Source organism: Hetaerina americana, unplaced genomic scaffold (assembly GCF_022747635.1).
Source record: "Hetaerina americana unplaced genomic scaffold, ioHetAmer1.1.p SCAF_10, whole genome shotgun sequence".
In the NCBI taxonomy this organism is placed as follows: Eukaryota; Metazoa; Arthropoda; class Insecta; order Odonata; family Calopterygidae; genus Hetaerina; species Hetaerina americana.
Genome location: NW_027286070.1, coordinates 4,256,617 through 4,275,478, shown reverse-complemented (window position 1 = coordinate 4,275,478; position 18,862 = coordinate 4,256,617). Strand labels below are relative to the sequence as shown.

Here is an 18,862-nt window from a genome sequence, read left to right as displayed (position 1 = left end):
TCCTCGATCTTTTGCGTTCAACCTTTCCCGATTACAGACATACTGCAGCATGTCTGGGGAAATTAGGCAGCGAGTAACTTCCCAATCGAGATCGCTCTCATCCTTGGACAACTGTGAGATGTCACGAAACACCGCCGTGACGTCACAATCCCTTCTCGGAAGAGTACATAGATGCGACGTCCTTCGATGCTTGATTTGGCGATGCGTGACGTTCTACGTGCGAATATAGTATACACAAACTAGCGAAAGTATGTGTGTATGAGCACGAGTGTGCCGGCTGACGAGCAACGAATTTCGGACACGAGAGGCGAACGGCGAGAGGGAAGGATGCGGAGGGGGGGGGTATGAAGTTCACGGCCTCGCACTCCGGCCAATCGTGCGCTCCCACCCGATCTCCGATCCACTCCCGGCGTTTCCCGGTCCCGGGAGACGCTGCCCGGGCTCGGCACACTCACTAGCGTGGACGATTAAGGCGGGCGACCCTCCCCGAAACGCCAAGCACGCTCCTCTCCCCAGGCAACGGGCAAAACACGGCCCAAGGGACGGACGCACTCGTGTGTCGCGGGAGGAGACACTCGCATAGCCGACTCCCCCGAATGCCTTCTCTCACCACGGGACTCCCTTTATTCAACGCACACAACGCAAAACAGAAAGCACGAACGGCAGTCAACGAAGGAGACCAGACTCTCGCGCCCTCCGCACACATTTTTTCCGCAAGGAATATAAAATAAAAAAAAACCACCGCGCCTCGCACAGCCGAACTCGAGCCGAGAGGGAGGGAGGGAGCGATCTCTTTTTATTTTTTCTCCTCTTTCGCTCGATTCCTCTCCGCCTCCTGCCTCACACACACACACACAACCGAAGCGCCCTCTTCCCCGGAAGACGGCGGGCAGACAGTCAACTGTTTCCCACTCTCTCCTCTACCGGGAGAGGGAGGACAAGGCCTCTACCGCGCGTCGCAAGGGTAGTGAGTGCTCGATGGCGCTCGTCAATCGACACCGGAAGTAGGACACGCCTACGACCACGGCGGAAGTGCATTCAATCGCCGAGGAGGGCCGCATTCCCTCGAGGTGCAATCGTATTGACGGAGCGCCCGGGAGATCGTGCTCCGCCTACCGCAACCGGCCTTCCTCTCCCTTCCAGCCGACGGGACGCAATAATAACAAAGCCGAGGGGCCGCGTAAGGGAGAGTGCGCATGCGCGGACGCAACAATAGCACGTAGGGAGGGGGGCGACGCACACGAAGGAGTGAAGGGAAGGGGAGCCCTAAATAATACACACACAAACACAACTACACGCGTAAACACGCGCACGCAACCATTGCAGAGGCGAGAGCAGAGGCCATCCGAGAGTTGAAGAGCGGAAGGTAAAGAGAACGAGCGAGCGACGCTTCTGCGGTCAGTCGGCTCCACGGGCGTGATCATCCAGTGTTCTGGCGTGATCGCACCGGGAATGCTGCGAGCACGCGACTGGGAGCTTGTGTGATTCGCGTGCTTTTGTGTGTGAGAGGTCGAAGGGTGATCGCAAAGGATTGAGAGAGAAAGAGAGAGAGAGAGTGAGGCAAGGCGTGTTCCTGTCCACCCTTGGTGCGAGTGTAGTGCGGCCAGGGGGACATGGCACCGGGCAGCGGTCGCGTGGAGGAGGGGGGCGGCGCCGACGCCCTCAGGCGGCGCCTGGTGGCGGCCCTAGACGTTGGGACGACCACGGTGAGGTGTCACGTGATCGACGAAGGCGGGTGCGCCGTCGGGACGGCCCTGGAGAAGGTTAGTGTATCGCGCGGGCTGGCGGAGTGGGCGGCTGCCAGTCCGCATTCGACCCACCCCCCCTCTTTGTGTGTGTGTGTGATCTGCGCCCCTCTCCATGCTCCGGATCTCGCCGTTTTTAAGTGTGTCACGCGCCGTCCACAAGGGGGGTGGTCGTGTACCCTCGGCGAGACACTCGGCAAGGGCGGTTGGGGCGATTCCAAAATCGGACATTCGCGATACCTTTCGCGCGTCGCCAAGAGCTCGGGAACCAAGTAACGCCAAGCTATGAGATTATATATCTTTACGGACTGTTTGTTTATGCACTAAAGGGAATTATCAAGCTTCTAACTAGTACTGCGCTCATACAAGACGAGCCGTGGCCCTTGTCTCAAAGTTTTATTATCGGCTCCAGGTGGGTTCCTGGTGTGCCCAGCCTGGACACTTAGACATGCCTCATCTCTTCTTCCCTCTCCCTCACCCATCCCTCCATCTCAAGTTAAATTTACATTCCCTTTAATAGTCATCTTCGATTTGTTTGGTATTGTTTCTTAAAGCTGCAAGTTGATTTAAATAAGTCTTTCTAGCTTACCAATTTGAAGTCTGTCGGTCTCAGTGATTTCCTTCTCACACCTTTCCATTATTTATATTATTTTAGAAGTTCCGTAATTTATTTTGGGTACTACTTGTGAATTGACAAATACCCGAGCAGTTTGCTTCACGCGGGGGGAAAATGGCAGTTGAAAATTTGGAACACTGGAATTCTCGTCGGTCAGAAAACTTCTTTTCATCATTAGAATTACATATCCTCTCAGCTTGTTTCAAACTGATGTGGCGTGATATTTAATGTGGATGGCGTGCATTCGCCATCCCCTGCCACACACCTTAGCGCTCGTGGCTTGCAGGATGCCATGCAGATGTAGACTTGAAACTTTAAACTTTACGAAACGGGATCCCTCTTACGCATTCAGATTATGCAATCGGAGCGATAGCGGGACAATGATAGCGTGGATTTGGAGGCTGATATGGAATGTTCACACGATTGCAGCTCGAGAAAATGAACTTTGATTGCGATAAAACGGCCACCGGTAACTATTGCGTTTGTCTTTGTCTCGAGTAGGCAACACGGGCGAATATTGGCTGTATCTAGGGAATTGATCGCAAAGTACAAAATTTAGCACAAGATGCTTAAAGTTCGCCACGGAATGTCAATACTAATTCGTAGGGCATGTAACGTAAATATAAATAAAGTACGACTAATCCAGGAAATAAATAAATCATGCGACTATACCTTCCTCATAATTAACGAGCGGTAACGGGTGAGGGAGAGAGGCCGCGTTACTTGGCCAAGTTGTAGTCTAAGGAGAATGCGATGTGTTCGCTAGAATGGGGTTTTAAATTAGTTCATTTGATCGCTTTTACTTCGGCGCGGCATTGGAGACAAATAGTCAAATTACTTAACTGTCATAACCACGCTAATGCTCTCGTACGAACGCTCAATTATTATGCCTAAGAGTTAGTGCAGTATAGTACACATAGCACACGGTGCATAGGAGGATTATGCGATTAAATCTCTAAATCGATTAATTGGTATATTGGTTACACATCACCAAGCTCTAAAAACCAATTCATGAGCGACGATTAGAATACAAGTCCATTTCCTCCAAGATGACAGAAAGTGAAGCTGCAACGAGATTGTACGCCTACTCGATCACACTATTTTAAAAAAATTATATTAGTACCCTGCAAGCCACTGTTAGGGTGTGTGGCAGGGGGTGAATGGCATGTAAGTGTTAGAAATCGGCGTGGTCGCATTCCTTACACCCAGCGGCTTCCACGAATCGCACTAAAAAAGTAGAGTCGGCTCGGTAACAAGTTTCCGGCGATCATTCGTTGAGCTATCTGCCGAAGCGCTTCTTAGGGAGTTCTCAGTCTTTCGGCGTTATCGCAGAACGGCACGCGGTTGGGGACGCAAGACAATTGAAGAGCGCTTAAAGATCGCGCGTCCGCATTACGACGCGACGACAAGGCAGCCATTCAAATTCGCGAATGCTGTCGCATTTTAAGACTTAAAGCGAACTTTCACGACGTCACTCTCAGGGTCGGGTTCCTCGGAACGGTATGCATTGATTTTTGACTCCGAGAGCAATCACGAATGAAATTGATTCACTGCTGCCGAGAGGCTTGTTCGGCCAGACCTCTCAGACAGTACGTGCCCGGCAAGTGTTTCTGTCAGCCTTCGCGAAAGGAAGGAATTGATTTCGAGATTGAAAAGGGTACTGAGAGTGAACAGAGCTGCCCTTGGGTCTGATGAAGATCAGTCGAATGAAGGAGAAAGGAGCCGCCACTCGCATCGGGTGGGCATGGTTTAGGGTCATCTTTAGAAGCGTGTGTGTGTGTATGTTTTATATATATATATATATATATATATATATATATATATATATATATATATATATATATATATATATAGAAACAGATATAAGGAAAAGAGATAGGAACACACATACAGAACGATTGAATGTATAATATATATTTGTATATATATATATATATATATAGGTAATCTACCGGTTGAGTTTTTGGATGGACACAACAGCTAAATAAATATTTTATTACTCCTAAAAAAACACAAAATCACGCATCCTATTGTCCTAACATTCCACGTTCCTATTCTAACTAATTTGATCTTCTTCTCCTGCGTCTTTTGTCCTGCTGCTGCCGGTTTTCCCTTGCAAGGGTTTCGTGAGATGACGACCGCGGAAGCCTTGCCTCCCCCGCTGCCGGGCACGACACACAGCCGATTGGGCCGAGCCCCATAGGTGCCTGGACTGAAAATTTCTGCAGTGACCATCATATTTTTCTTGGATATGTTAATTGAGGTGGTTTCCCGTTGCCTTCCTCAATAGTGTTTTTAACGTGACACCATCATTTACTGGCCGCCCCACTGGGGTCAGACGTCATTGCAGTCGCCTCACTGAGGAACAGACGCTTGCGTGGACTACCTTTCGTCTAGCTCCTCACCTTCGACCTATCTGGCATGGGTGACCCTACCAGGAGCAATAATTATTACTCCCGCCAGCACAGCTCTAGGGGTCGTCTGAACGCACAAGCCCTTCCACCATGTTAAGGTTGTAGTCCGGGGAGGGATATATATATATATATATATATATATATATATATATATATATATATATATATATATATATATATATATATATATATGTATGTATATTAATTTTATTTATTTATTTATATATATTTACATACATACATATACCTGCATATTTGGGTAGTGAGTTCGGCTGCTGACCGTAGACCGAGGTTCGATTCCTGGGCATCCTCAGCTCAACCAAAGCTATGTGATTTTTCGAGTACCAGGCCTTCCTGTGAAACCATACTCGGCACAGGGAAAGGAGCTGGCTCACCTACCCTGATGTGTATATTTCACACGCCGTCGGGCTTAGTACTGGGTGAGCTCTACCATCACCTACCAAACAGACCATCGGGTTGATTCACCCCCTGCCACGCACCCTCACGGTTCCTTGCATGGTACCTCGTAGTTAAATAGAAAAAGATTCATTAGTGCCTTGAACGTAGCAGTATGAAACATGGCTAACGACAAAATGAACTTTCCAAATGCTAATAAACACCAATTACCCTCATGGCTGGTGACCTACGACCCATCTAGTACACCCCCTCGTGGCAGCCTGCAGGATAAGCCGTAAGCATGTGGAATAAGTCTGACATCCCTTTGTTGTCACGCTTCCTCCCTGCGTCGGCTTGAATACCGATTCAGATCGGGTGCAGCGCAAATGAGCCAGATTTGCAAAAACGTTGCAATGATAAACTTAGGAGCACAACCAGATTATGGCAGGGACTAGTAATGGAATCACTCACGGAGAGATCGCATAACTACAAATTAAACAAATCTCTCGCATGACTCTCAGACAGGTCTCTTTTGCAATGTCCAAAATATACGGACCTCGTAATAACAGCTCCGTCACCTCTACTGCGATAGGAGAAACAATGAAAATAAGAACAGAGAGATCAAATGCAGGAGCGACAGAATTAAGATGTCATTAATTATTATTAAGCAGCCAATTGTTTGTATGATGCCATTTTTTAATCTTAACCTTCATATCACCCTCTCCCGGGAAGCAGATTGTCTTGCACGCTCGGTGCTAATTAGGTATCGAAAATTAATTCCAATCATTTGAATTATTCATATTTTCTAAGGTTGACTAGCATTTAACTTCGAGGCTGCATATCAATCACCCCTTGCCATCATCCTAGCGGTTGGGTGCATTGTGGCGCTCGTGCACCGCGGGTGTCCTCGGTCCTTCTTAAATGGTCTCTGGGAATCCGAAGGTCTGGCGCGCTTCGCTCGAATCGATAGGTCCCGGGTTCGACCCCCCGCCCACCGCTTCGGGGAAATGCACGATCCGAGACGAATCGATCCACCACCGCCAGCGGGGAGTGGTGCAGGGTGCTGGCGGATGGGGGTGGGGGGGACGCGGGTCGCCGAAATTGATGCCCTCTAGCATGACCCGCCATTCTCGGCCTAACCTCACTTACTCAGCTCTCGTTACCGCGTCCTTTGTTTTGAGCCAGCATTATTTATGTGGCATGCTACAAAGTGGTCGAGATCATATTATTATTATTTTATCATTTCATTATTACGTAGTTACCTGCAAGCCATCGCAAGGGTGTGTAGCAGGGAGTGATTACACACCAGACTACTTTTTGACAAAAAAATACTTTTCCCCGCTAGCGCAGTCAGGCAACGTTATTCTGATCCATTATCGTTTGTGGGAAAAATTACATCTTAAATCTATCTGGTCCACACTTAATCTCTTTAATTTTATTGACATGATCTCTCCTACCGTAGTACAATGGGGGTAATAACACACTTTCAACATCTATGCTAATGAGACATCCTTCCAATTTATACAAGATATTTAATCTGTAATTAAACCTTCTTCCCGTTAGTTATTTCCAGCCTATCCCCTCTAATTATTTAGACATGCTACTCAGTTTATCATAACGTTTTACCAATCTAGCTCCTCTACGCTGCACGCGATCCAATACGGTAATCAATCCAACTTGGTGAGGACACCATTTATAGTATACTAGCCGCGTATTCTAAACGAGGCCTAAAATATGACAACTTGCATCGCTTTTTAAACTTTTCGTCATGTCCACTTACCCATCATTGTTTTAATTGATCCCAATTTTTAGTTTGCTTGTCCACATATTCCTTGCATATGTCTCGTCCAGGAGAGGTCGTGAATGAGGGTAACGGCCAAGTATTTAATTTAGGTTTCCCGATGCAGAAGGCAGTCAGCGGAGGTATTTGCTCTTTTCCAATATATTCATCACTAGCACTTTTTTTTAAAGTTTAATTCTAATTCCCAAGTGTAGCACCAACATTACTCTTTCGGTTTTTAATAACTACAACGAGTTAGCAATATTGATTAATTATTTATTACTACAACAAGCGTAAGGTCAACAATGTCGGCGCAACAACGTGTCCTACCGTACTATAGAAATGTTGGACGAAATTCAAAGAAACTGAATGATTTATGATCCGTAGAACTTCATAAGAGGAAGCTAAATACATAAAAAAAATCACAAGTAGGTCAATAACTATTTAGTAGCTAAGACTACAGCGCCAATTCATTGCATACAATGCAATGCAACATATAAAATGCAAAATCCTAAGAGTAGAACATTCCAAGCAAACAATTCTTAAAAGGAATTAATTTCCATGGAAACCAAACACGATATTCACTAAGAGCATTGATTGTATAGTAAATCATCGCTTAGGACTTGAAATCGGAGCGACTCACAGTGGTCCAAAGTCCTAATCTAACTGAAGAAAATCGATTGGAATGAGACCTGTAAATATTATTTTCATTCCACTTCATATGTAACCGTTGGTAATATCTGTCGTTTTTTTACGAATTTATTTTTAAAATTCGCAAAATGAAGCAATCTTAAGACGTCACAATTTTACCAAGAAAGGTATAACTTAATAATGAAGCTAAACTCATGCGGTCATCCTACGTACTAAGAATAATAAAACACGTATCACATTTAAAATTACTTAAAATTAGAAGCAATATTAATGAGTCTTTTCAAAACATTTTAACGATAGTTATAATTTGAGCAGCCATTTAGAATATTAGGGGTTTTTTCACATGGGTTTATACAGTTTTTAAACATGAAATATGATAGTAATTTTCTTTACGTCTGCAATAATCAGTAATTGAAATTTCAACTGAATACGAGTTATTTTCTCATTCTTCTTCTAACGATTTACCAACAATCTTTAGAACTCCTCGAGGGATTTATCGAATTGTACTTCCTGATATTTTTTGAATGTTTATTACTGGATATGACGTAATAAGTAGCCTGGTGTGTAATCACCCCCCGCCACATACCCTAGCTGTGACTTGCAGAGTACTATTTAAATAAAAATGAACAAATGAAATGCGTTTGGCACGCAGGAGAGAGTTGAAGCGGAGAGTTCTTAAAGAGATTGAAGTTGCAAAACTCTTTTGGTTGACACTCCAAAATCGCTCGTTTCTTTCGGCCATTTCCCTGCAAACTCAGCAATTCCTCGTCGACCGCTCGTTTAGTGCCCTGCCATTTAGGTTGTATCGTCATGGTGAGTTTTCGTTCTATCAAGATCCCTCACCCCGCGATTCGAACTCCAGTGGGATTAAATTCCCTCATTCGGGTCTCGATGTCATTGGTCTAGGCCGTGAAATTCATTCGCAGTCCCCTCAGTTAGCGCTAGCATCGCTTACGGCAGTCATTTCTAGAGGAACGACGGAAATTGCAATCGAAAATGAATCTTCCATTCTGTCGGTTCTGGTGAATTTTCCTTTGCATCTGCCTTGAGCTGAGGCATAGCTCCTGAAAGTAACAAACCCAAAGAAAACAAAGGCCACCACAGTTTGCAGTAGATATCTGGATGAGAAATGGAGACCGGAAGAGGCCGAAGACTTGGGCTGTGTCATTCATTTCCTTGTTGGCGTCCAAACCCCAACCTAGACGAGGATGGCTTCCCCGCTGCCCCGCTCTCATCATCCCCGGCAACCTCGCACATCGCCTCCACTCCCCCACACCAAGCGCCAACCAACACCAGTCGCCCCCGACCTCTCCTCTCCCCCCCCCCCCTAACCCGCTCTCAGCGTCTCCCATTTCTGATCATTTTTCCCTGTTTCTCCGCACTCCGCCGTCGAATTTATACCTGAGCTTATTTTGGACATCAAAACAAAATTCCTGGATAAACGATATCGAAATGGCGTCTTGGTTACGTGTATCTGTTTTATAAGGTTGGTATAAAAAGTATCGACAAAAGTTTCGGAAAAATATAGTAGGTTCATTTCAGATATTGCTGCAATGCCTTAAAATTCTTCGAAGTGCATCCCTTTAGCGTCGGCACACTTTTGCCAGCGGCTTTCCTTCTGCTCAAAGGCTCCCTGGTAGGCGGATTCTTTGTGAATAGACACTCGACTCTGCACTTGGTCGTCCATGAAGACCTTCAGGACGAGTTTAGTGCAGGACTTTCGCATCGACAAATTTTCAGTGATAATGATGTGGACTGTCTTATTATTATCAATGCCAATACGATCTGCGATTATGCGCACACTTAACCGACGGCGTCTGAATTCAGATATTCACGCGCACGTCAGGGAAAAATTGGTACCGTTACTTATTATAAAAACCTTGTAGTGTTCGGGGAATGGTTTGGATAATAATCTTCGCCCTCCTCCCACTCCATTTCCTCGATCCCCTCCACTCTACCACCACACTGAAAGGCTTCTAATAACTTATGAATTTTGATCTCATTCAGCCTTAAATTTCCGCCACACTATCCTTCATCCAGTCATTCAAATCATGGTCTGTACCTTGAAATATTTTCATTTTCACATTTAGTAGTCCCCCATCAACGCAACGTGTCCATTCAGTCGTATCTCTGGAAGCGCTATCCGTGTCATGCGTGCCACCCGAACTAAAATAAAAAGATTTCTACGGGAATAACACAAATTTGCAGCTGAAAATATTTGTTTTCCATCCCCTATGTTGGCTAAATTCTAACGTGAATATGATTTAATTACGAATTTCGACGGTTTTTTTTAATCTAGAGCTTGCTTTAAAAAAGTTGTTTTCGTAATTTTATCATAAATGTGAATATGATGCAATGTGTGTTGTTCAAAAATTATCTAAATCTAGATACGTGCTCTGTCGATAACGAAATGAAGGACACAACTTCAGACTAAATGCGCACGGTGACTGAATAATTTTTTATAGGGCTCTAGTGAATGCAATACTCATGGAGCGGCGAAAATTCGGCCGCCTTAAGCATGGGACTTGGCCAGACTAACGTAGGAAGGGGCTTAGTCCTGAAAATCCTCCCGAGCGGCATCCTTTCCCTGCATTATCGTTTCGATGGTGTTTCAGGACCCTGCCATTATTCAAAATATAATGAAGAAATTTCAAAATAGTCAATTTTTATGGGTTTCATGAGCAGTCAGATTTGGATTCTGGGACGCACAGTGGTTATGGACGACGATATGGCAAGGGGGGCTAATAAATAGGTGATATTGTTGAATGTTAATATGCATCACCCGTCATCATCATTTTAGGAAATCCATACGCACACACGAAGTACTCTATTGCAAAATAATGTAAATCTAAGGGCTGCGGCTGCAAGAGCATATTTACAAGAGCACCGTGATTGCTTAGCATTGTTTACGAAACAAATGAAATGCGCATTCATTCATTGGCTTTAGGTTCAGCCACGTGAAGTAGCCAATCAAATGACTTATTTGAAGGCCTAGAGGATTTTATGAAACACGTTTAAATCTACGAGCTGTCTCATCAAGTTGAGCCGAAGATCTCATCTGTTCGACAAAACATATTTTACCTTATTAATGTTTTCGTGAAATCCGCATATATTTTTTACTCGTCAATTCAGTTGCTTAATTTAAAGTTTTCCTTTTAAAGAGTTTTGCTCACTATGGTGATGAGCGATTAAATGTAATGAAATAAATTGATCACAGGGACTTTGAGTAATGATTTTAAGAGAAGGTTCGGTCAATATTTTATATGGAGGGTAGTATTGTACGACGCGGTAACATAGTATTTGAAGCAGGATGATATGCGTAGATAGGAGTCTTTCAAAATGTGGGTGTGGAGAAGGATGGAGAAGGTCATGTGGACAAAATGGAAAACAAAGTGCTAGTCATGGTGGAGGAGGAAAGGGGATTGCTGCAGACTGTGATATAGGGGAGAATGTTAGGCAGATGATTAGGATAAGCGCTAGGATATATACACATATATATACATATATATATTATTTATATGTGTGATATAAATAATATGCATTTATAATATGTGTATACATAATGATATAATGTGTTTATATATATAATATAAATAATATATATATATATATATATATATATATATATATATATATATATTATTTATATGTGTGATGTGTGTGTGATAAATACGAGGACAAACTTCACGCTGTTCCTTTCGGGGGTGGGCGAAATCGAAAAAAAAGCAAATCTTAAGTTGCTTCAGGAACCCACTCTCCCTCCCTTCAACCGATTTCATCTTGATTGGCTCCTTCTTCCCTCCAATCAATCTGTCGCCACTGTCGCACTCGTGTGATCATTGTGTAATGCCTGTTTTCCTACTCCAAAGACTTCGAATATGAGCGTCTCTTCGACTGCATTCTTCCTTCTTGACTTTCTCTTTCTCAAACCATTCCCTCTCTTTCTCTCTCTCTCCCTCTTTCTTGTATGTAATATCTGTTTGGCGATTCGACTCCCATCCAGTCTTTCTCCGCACGTGACCGAACCAAAGACGCGAACTCCTCTCACAGGCGTCCATTAATAGCGGAGGTGCATTCTGTCAACGCTTGTCCATTGCTCACCCAATACTTTCACCACTTCCTCCCCCCCTCACCTATCTCACCTTCCAATTTTGACCACGAACACGAATGCATAAGCACTTACCCGTCGCATTCAGTCATTCGTGCTCGTCTCCCCGACACACCAAAGTTTCGTTTCCACGCAGTAATACGTGGGCAATAACACGCATATCGACTATAATTTGATTGCCTTAAAAAGACATTCAATTTTTTATGTACTATACATGTATATACTGCCAGCATTCTTTACTGAAGGTACTCCCACGCTCTTTTTCTCCCGATATATTAACATATTTGACAAATTATAATGGTAATTTCGTGGTAAAAAGAATTGCGGACGAAAGTATAAATACAACTCAGCAAAAAGCCAATATTGTCACTACTATCGAAAATAAGGGCTCGGATGATGGGGTGTGTAAAACTGTCGAACGATTCTGACGAGGCTCAGATTCGCTGAAAATAGGGAGCAAAGTGATAAGAATATTATTCTGTCGAGTATTGAAAGTGACTGGAAGAGGACTGGAAGAGGAATTCGATGATTGAGGAGGACTGAGTGTTGAATGTGTTGTACGTAAAACATTTTTTGTTTGGTCTTTCTGTATGACAAGAGTGTAATAATCGTCCGAATCATTGAGATTAATAATGCTCGTCTCCGGAAGGGGTTGGCGGTCGAATGCGGGCTGCGGTTCTCACGCATGATGTGCGATTAACTACACCGTAAAGAACCACTTGCAAGTGCTTTCATGTGAGACTGTTTATTCCGTGTGTTCGTTGATTCTGCGTTACACGAATGGAAGGAATACTCTCCACGCAAGTCACCGGAAGACTTGAATGAATGTCGATGTGAGTTTGCAGCGAAGAATTTCATTGTGGTACGAGTTTACTTTCCCCAAACTAATTCGATACCTTTTTTTAACCACGTGTAAGTTCCACAATAACTTCGAACGATTTTTCTTTGCACTTTTTCCAAAACGAAAAGAAAGTGGAACTGTAACACTAAAACGTATAGAGAACACACACAAAACTAGATACGAGGGTAGGCTGAAAATTAATCCACACATGTTTGTAGACCACAAACAAAATGACCTTCAGAAGCACTCCTGGTGGCATGTGGAAGTAGCATCCCCCCTCATCACGCATGCGCAGGTTTAAGGTCGCTACATTCATCCAGTGTATTTTGAGAAGCGGAAGTATGGATACGAGTTCTAGTGCTATGCCAACGCGAGTTAAACAGCGTGCTTTTATCGAATTTTTAACTGCAGGAAAATTACTCCTACTGAGATTCATCGTCGTTTAAAGGATGTTTATGGCGACGATGCTGATGATAGGTCTACTGTAAATCGATGGATAGTAACATTTCGTAGTTGCGAGCCTGGAAAAATCATAATTGTTGATGAAACACGCAGCTGACGTCCGATCACTGCCACTGACGATAAACATCTCAAACTCGCCGAAGATTTGCTTCAAAATGATTGGTGAATCATTCAAAAGGGTATCGCAAACCATATTGGAATATCTAATGAACGTGTCGGCTTCACTATTGATCAATTGCGATGCCGTAAAATCTGTGCACGATGGGTACCACAGACGACAACAAACAAAACCCTCCTTATTCCGCCGATCTTGCGCCTTGCGATTTATATTTTTTTCCTCAACTCAAGATACGTCTCAAGGGTAATCATCACACCTCGGACGATGAGGTGAAGGTAAAAATCCGATAACAGCACGCTGTTTAACTCGCGTTGACATGCCTACCCTCGTTTACTAGTACATGGCACAAACAGGAACCGTAGGTGGAAGAGGTTCTGATATCGTATTCATGCCATGTGCATTTTGATGCGGTTTTGCCCCCCCCCCACCCATGAATCTTCCCAAACCTAGCTCAATCTATTTATCTTGCCCATAAACTTAAAGATACGAAATTTCATGCAAATCCTCGAAGCTGTTCTCGTAAAAAAAAACATTACTTCCCACATCACTATCCTTTCGCACCTCGTATTTCACTTTCTAAATGAATTCTTCCAAAGAAAAGATCTAGTTCAATGTAGTATTTCTCAAACACAGATACCGGAATATATGAAGTTTCATGAAAAAGCCTTGTTGGTTTTCGTACAAAAAATTAACTTACATACATAATAATCGCCAACCTTTCGCAGTCCAGATTTTTCGCCCAAGTGAAATTTCCCGAAAATAAGACTCGAAGAATTTCCCGAACCTAAATACATGAGTGTTAATGAAAGTTTTTAAAGCCGTTCTGATGGAATAAATAAACATGCATACGTATATTAAATGCCATTGCACTGGAGCGGAAGGTGAACCAGTTTGCTAACGCACTGGGTTTCATCATATCGAGGGTCATTTGATCGGAGAAAAACAAGATTTTCGCGGGGATAAATCGGAAAACTACCTTTTCCACGTAGGCGCGGGCGGAAGAGAGCTTAGCTGAGGAGACAAAGACTAATCAGCTGTTCCGCCGGGAGAAAGGGAGCTCGGTGGCGACCAAGCCCTGGGAAATCCTTGAGGAACACCTCGAGGAGAGGTTAACTTGGCGCTCTCCTCTCTTGCGTAAGTGAGAGCCGCCTTGGGCGCACCCCAAGGGAGGCCGCGGGTGCCACATCCACTGCCGCGCAGTGAGCGTCGCACGATAGCCGGAACGCCCTCGAGTTAGGAAATTGATCATTATCAACTTCCATGGACCGCAAACCTTGTCGCCAATCCCTGTTACTTGTCTATGTCTTCATATCTTTCTTTCAATGAATGACACAGTTTCAGGCGTAACATGATGGAAATCCTTCATGATGAAAGAAGACACTTCGCTCATCCAATTAGAATTTTTTTTTATTACGACCAAGTTTTCGTTACGGCGTAACATCTTCACCCGAAGATGTTACGCCGGTAAGGAAACCTAGGTCGTAATAAACAAAATTCTATGTGGAAAAGCAAAGTGTCTTCTTCAATCATCTCTCTGTTGACGTAAATTGATTCCTTAATGTCTTATGTGAACGAATAAGAATCGGAATTCCTCTTTTCTTTTCCCTCCCAAAGGATTTTAATATTGCCTGCGAAACTATTAATTTTCAATAATTCAACGTATTCTGCCCGTCAAAGACTGACGAAATAGCAGAGGAAGAAAGCGTCCCTCTGACGGCTATTTGAATCTGAAAGTCGCAAAAACGTCCTCTTTCTTTGCACCGCTCTGCACATATAGTCATCCTCATTTCTTGGAACCCCATGCCTGCCTTCTTGTTGCCCAAGAAGCCCATTCTCCTTTCCTTCTTCAACCTGACCCTACGCCCTGTCCCTTCTGTGTCACCGCCTTCCTGATCTTACGTACGCTGCCTTTCAATCTTTCCTCTCCATCCACCTTACCTGCCTTTGGCAGATTTCCCCCAACACGTAATTCTATCTCTCCCCTTCCATCATAATAGCAGGTCGTCCTCAAGTTTTCCTCTCCTTCAAGCTTGGTTTCTTCATCATTCTTCCGACCACAGTCTGAACGACCCCTCGCCTTAGCGATGCGCTATGGCCTCAAAGACTAGGAGTCCTCTTCGCAAACTTGCCATTCTAATGATAAGTCCAGTGGACACAATCTGAAAAGCCATGTGTATCGAACTTTTAAGTCCTCACGCACTCTAACGTAGGGCAGTGAAAGATGCTGCACCATTACTGTGGTAGACTCCGTGCTGTGTGCGCACAATGAGGACTCGTAAACAGAGTTTTGAGCAACGAACGACCTTCAGGTTTAAAAAATGTTCTTCTTTACATGTGTCATGTGACAAATAACTTACATCCTCATCCTTCCCTGTTTCGTTGATGAGGCATATCCTCTCCTTTTATTCTTCCTTCACCTGCTCATTCCTTTTCGGCTTGTAGTAATAGTATTTAGGGGAGGCGACCGACAGCTGAGGTCATTTGCGCCATAGGGGATGGACAGGAAAGGATGAAGGGTGGAGTGAAACCCGGCGTCGGCATTAGCCTACTCTTAACGAAAGGCGCCAAGGTGTCCGCAGCTTAACGTCTCATCCGATGGACGGCGTACTCACTCAAAGGGCTCTCCACAAAGCACCTCAAGTAGGGATCGAGATACCTCTGAAAAATATTCAACACCGCTGGGATTTGAACCCGGGCCCTCTGGGTGGGAAGCCAGTAAGTTAGCCCCCGCACCATCTCGATCCCCCTTTTCGGCTTGTTTAGTTTCATTTGCTCCGAAATCACATTATAATGACGTCCAATTTTTTTTATTTCTTTGCCTTGCTTCCTGTTTTCCTTGCCTCCTCCTCCTTTTATTGCCATGAGTCAGTATTTTTTTCCAAGCGTGGGATTTTATAAAAATTCCGCGTTTGAGTATATGCTACGCATTGTTCGTCGGTAGGCAATTCATTTTTGTTTCGAAACCCATTTTTAGCCAATTTTATTGTACTGTTTATCTACTTGCGATCATGAGTTAGAAAAACCAAGGATTATAAAAAAAAGAGATTCTTGAGAAGTAGGAAAGATAAATTTAGATATCAAAGGGAATGAAGTAGAGCAGGTGGAGCAATTCGTGTATTTGTGCAGTAATGTAGAGAAGAAGGGGTCTTGTGATAGGGGCATTAATGGAAGAATTGGAAATAGCGAAATAGGCATTTGCAAGAATAAGATAATCAAACGGGCTTACTGAGTAAAAATTAGAAGACATGGTTGGTGAAGACTTTAATACGGAGCGTGGTGCTTTTACGTAAGTGAGACCCGGTCTTTTAGGCAATTAAGAGGACAAGCGTGGATCGGAGGGTCCTGAGATGTGGGCGTGTGGTGAAGGAGATGATGAGAGAGAAAATAAGTTAGGAGGAGGAGAGTAAGGCAAACGGCGAAGTTGCGAATGGGGCGGAAGAGAAGAGAGGAAGTTGCAGCCGGGGGGGGGGGGATCTGGAAAGAATAGAGAGAAAATGGATGGAGAGGGAATATTGAGAGGGAGATTAAGATGCTATGGGGGCCGAGACAAAAAGAGAGAGAGTCGGGAAAGCGGGGAAGAAGTAGGAATGGAGAGCAGGCTTATTCTAGTAGATAGCATGAGGGCAGGTAGAAGTTACGAATAAATGAAGAAAGGAATAATTTAAGGGTTAGGAAAGAGAAAGTCCAAACGGTACGAATTTAAAAATAAATAGTTGTTAGGAGCCGTCCCAAAAATACCTTTAAAATACGTAGAATCGCCTTCCTGCTTCTATTACCGTTATCGATTACGCTTCCGTGGGAGCTGAACTCATTTATTTCATCTATCTGCGTTTCCCTACTACGTGCGTTTGAAGTGGGAGTTGGGTCTTTTTGCTCACCATTATTTCCTTAGAATTTTGTGTGTTATCTTAATCTTTCATTTCTCTTAGTAAATTTTATTTTGGGAATTGAGCATTTATTAGAAATCAATTATTCTTTTATTCCAAGCACTCAAAACTTTCTTAGCAATGGTAGATCATATTTCATAATACCCGTATTGATCAACAGCAATACGATCATATTTTTATAAATTATCTTTTAGCATTATATTAAGGTATTTGATGTCGATATGCCAGTTAGTCGGTTACTAATGAGTAGCAATATTAACACACTACATATATACTGGGATATTTAGCGGTGAAAATTAAATCTTAATTTGATATACGAGGTCTATCCAATAAATACGCGAACTGTTGCAATCTGGCGGCGATGACGCGGACTATATTTTGTCGAAAATGGAAATTGACGAAACCACGGAGCAACGAATCAATATCAAGTTTATGGTGAAGTGCGGTAACGGTTATCAAGAAATTACCGAAATGTTGACAGCTGTTTGTGGTGATAATGCTCTGAAGAAAACACCCATTTTCAAGTGGATTAAATCAAACCAAAAAATCAAAAAAAGCCGATCGAAAATCAAAGTCATGCTCCTGGTTTTCTTTAATGTAGAAGGTGTTGTTCATCATGACTTTCTTGCTGGACAAACAGTAAACGCTGAGTTCTACCTTACAGTTCTCAAGCGTTGGAGAGATCGCGGGCGTCGTGTGCGACCAAATTTGACTCAAGGCGATGGATGGATCCTTCACCATGACACTGCATCAGAACATTCGGCATTGATTGTTCGCCATTTTCTTGCAAAAAATTCAACCACCGTCCTTGATCATCCTCCTCATTCGCCAGATCTCGCCCCTTGCGACCTTTTTCCTGTTCCCAAAATGCAAAAATGTGATGAGGGGACATCACTGGGAAGATGTGGACACAATGAAGCAAGAAGCGACGAGACAACTAAAAAACCTAGCTGTCGAGGACTTCCAAGGGTGCTTTAAAGAGTGGAAAGAAGGTGAAATAAGTTCATAGCAACGAATTGAGAGCACTTCCAAAGAAACTGTGGGAGATGCCGCAACAGTTACTTTTAACGGAGTCATCCGTTAATGTGCATTTCAATGCAACAATTTCAGAGTGTAAAAATCATTCGCCTTGACTGGGATCCCAGTCAAGGCGAATGATTTTTACACTCCGAAATTGTTGCATTGAAATGAGAGTACTTTGAAGGGGACAAAGTCGATGTAGACTGAATTCTGAAAAATAAAGTTTTTATGGCCTCAGTTCGCGTATTTATTAGACAGACCTCGTATGTCGGTACATAAACCAAGTGAAAATTTTGTGTCCCCGGAGCTTCTCGCATTGGGGCTCTTGATGAGACATCCCTCGATGGAAACCAACGCGAGAAGAAGAAGGAAGGAAGGGCGGGGTTGGGTGGGGGGCGGTCAGAAAGGTTTGGCCTAATAGCTCAAACCACATTCCGAAGGGTTGTTAAGCGGGAGGGTTATTTAAAAAAAATGTAATGCTATGAGGACGCGCCTCTGGACTCAACATCCTACACCTCCGTATTAGTGGCTCGGGTGAACGAATGATTTGGTTTCGGTATCACGCTCCGAGCGAGTCTTTTCGCCTGGCGAAGCGTCCGCGATCTCTGCCCCCCCCCCACACACAACTCCCCCCGTCGCATTGAGCTCCCGGGTGACGACACCCCATCCCCGCGTCTCTGAAAAAGCGAACCTGACCGGGTTTCACCACCCTCTGCATTCAGTGCTCAAACATCATTTCCTGTCTCAACGATTGCTCGCGTTCCAACGCGGGCTTGCGGGGTATTTAGTAGATGTTCCCTTACTTCTACGTTTCCGAAGTCCGT

At 44.0% G+C, this 18,862-nt stretch overlaps 1 protein-coding gene across 2 annotated transcripts in view; it reads left to right on the top strand.

Annotated features, from left to right (window-relative positions):
- The first annotated feature begins 912 nt into the window (after positions 1-912).
- Positions 913-18,862, top strand: part of LOC139699656 (glycerol kinase 5) — a 251,509-nt gene continuing 233,559 nt past the window's right edge. For both annotated transcript variants that reach the window (XM_071598200.1, XM_071598199.1), the window contains exon 1: positions 913-1,763. In XM_071598200.1, the coding sequence (XP_071454301.1) occupies positions 1,614-1,763 (150 nt within the window). In that variant the 5' untranslated portion in view covers positions 913-1,613. The remainder of the gene's footprint in view (positions 1,764-18,862) is intronic.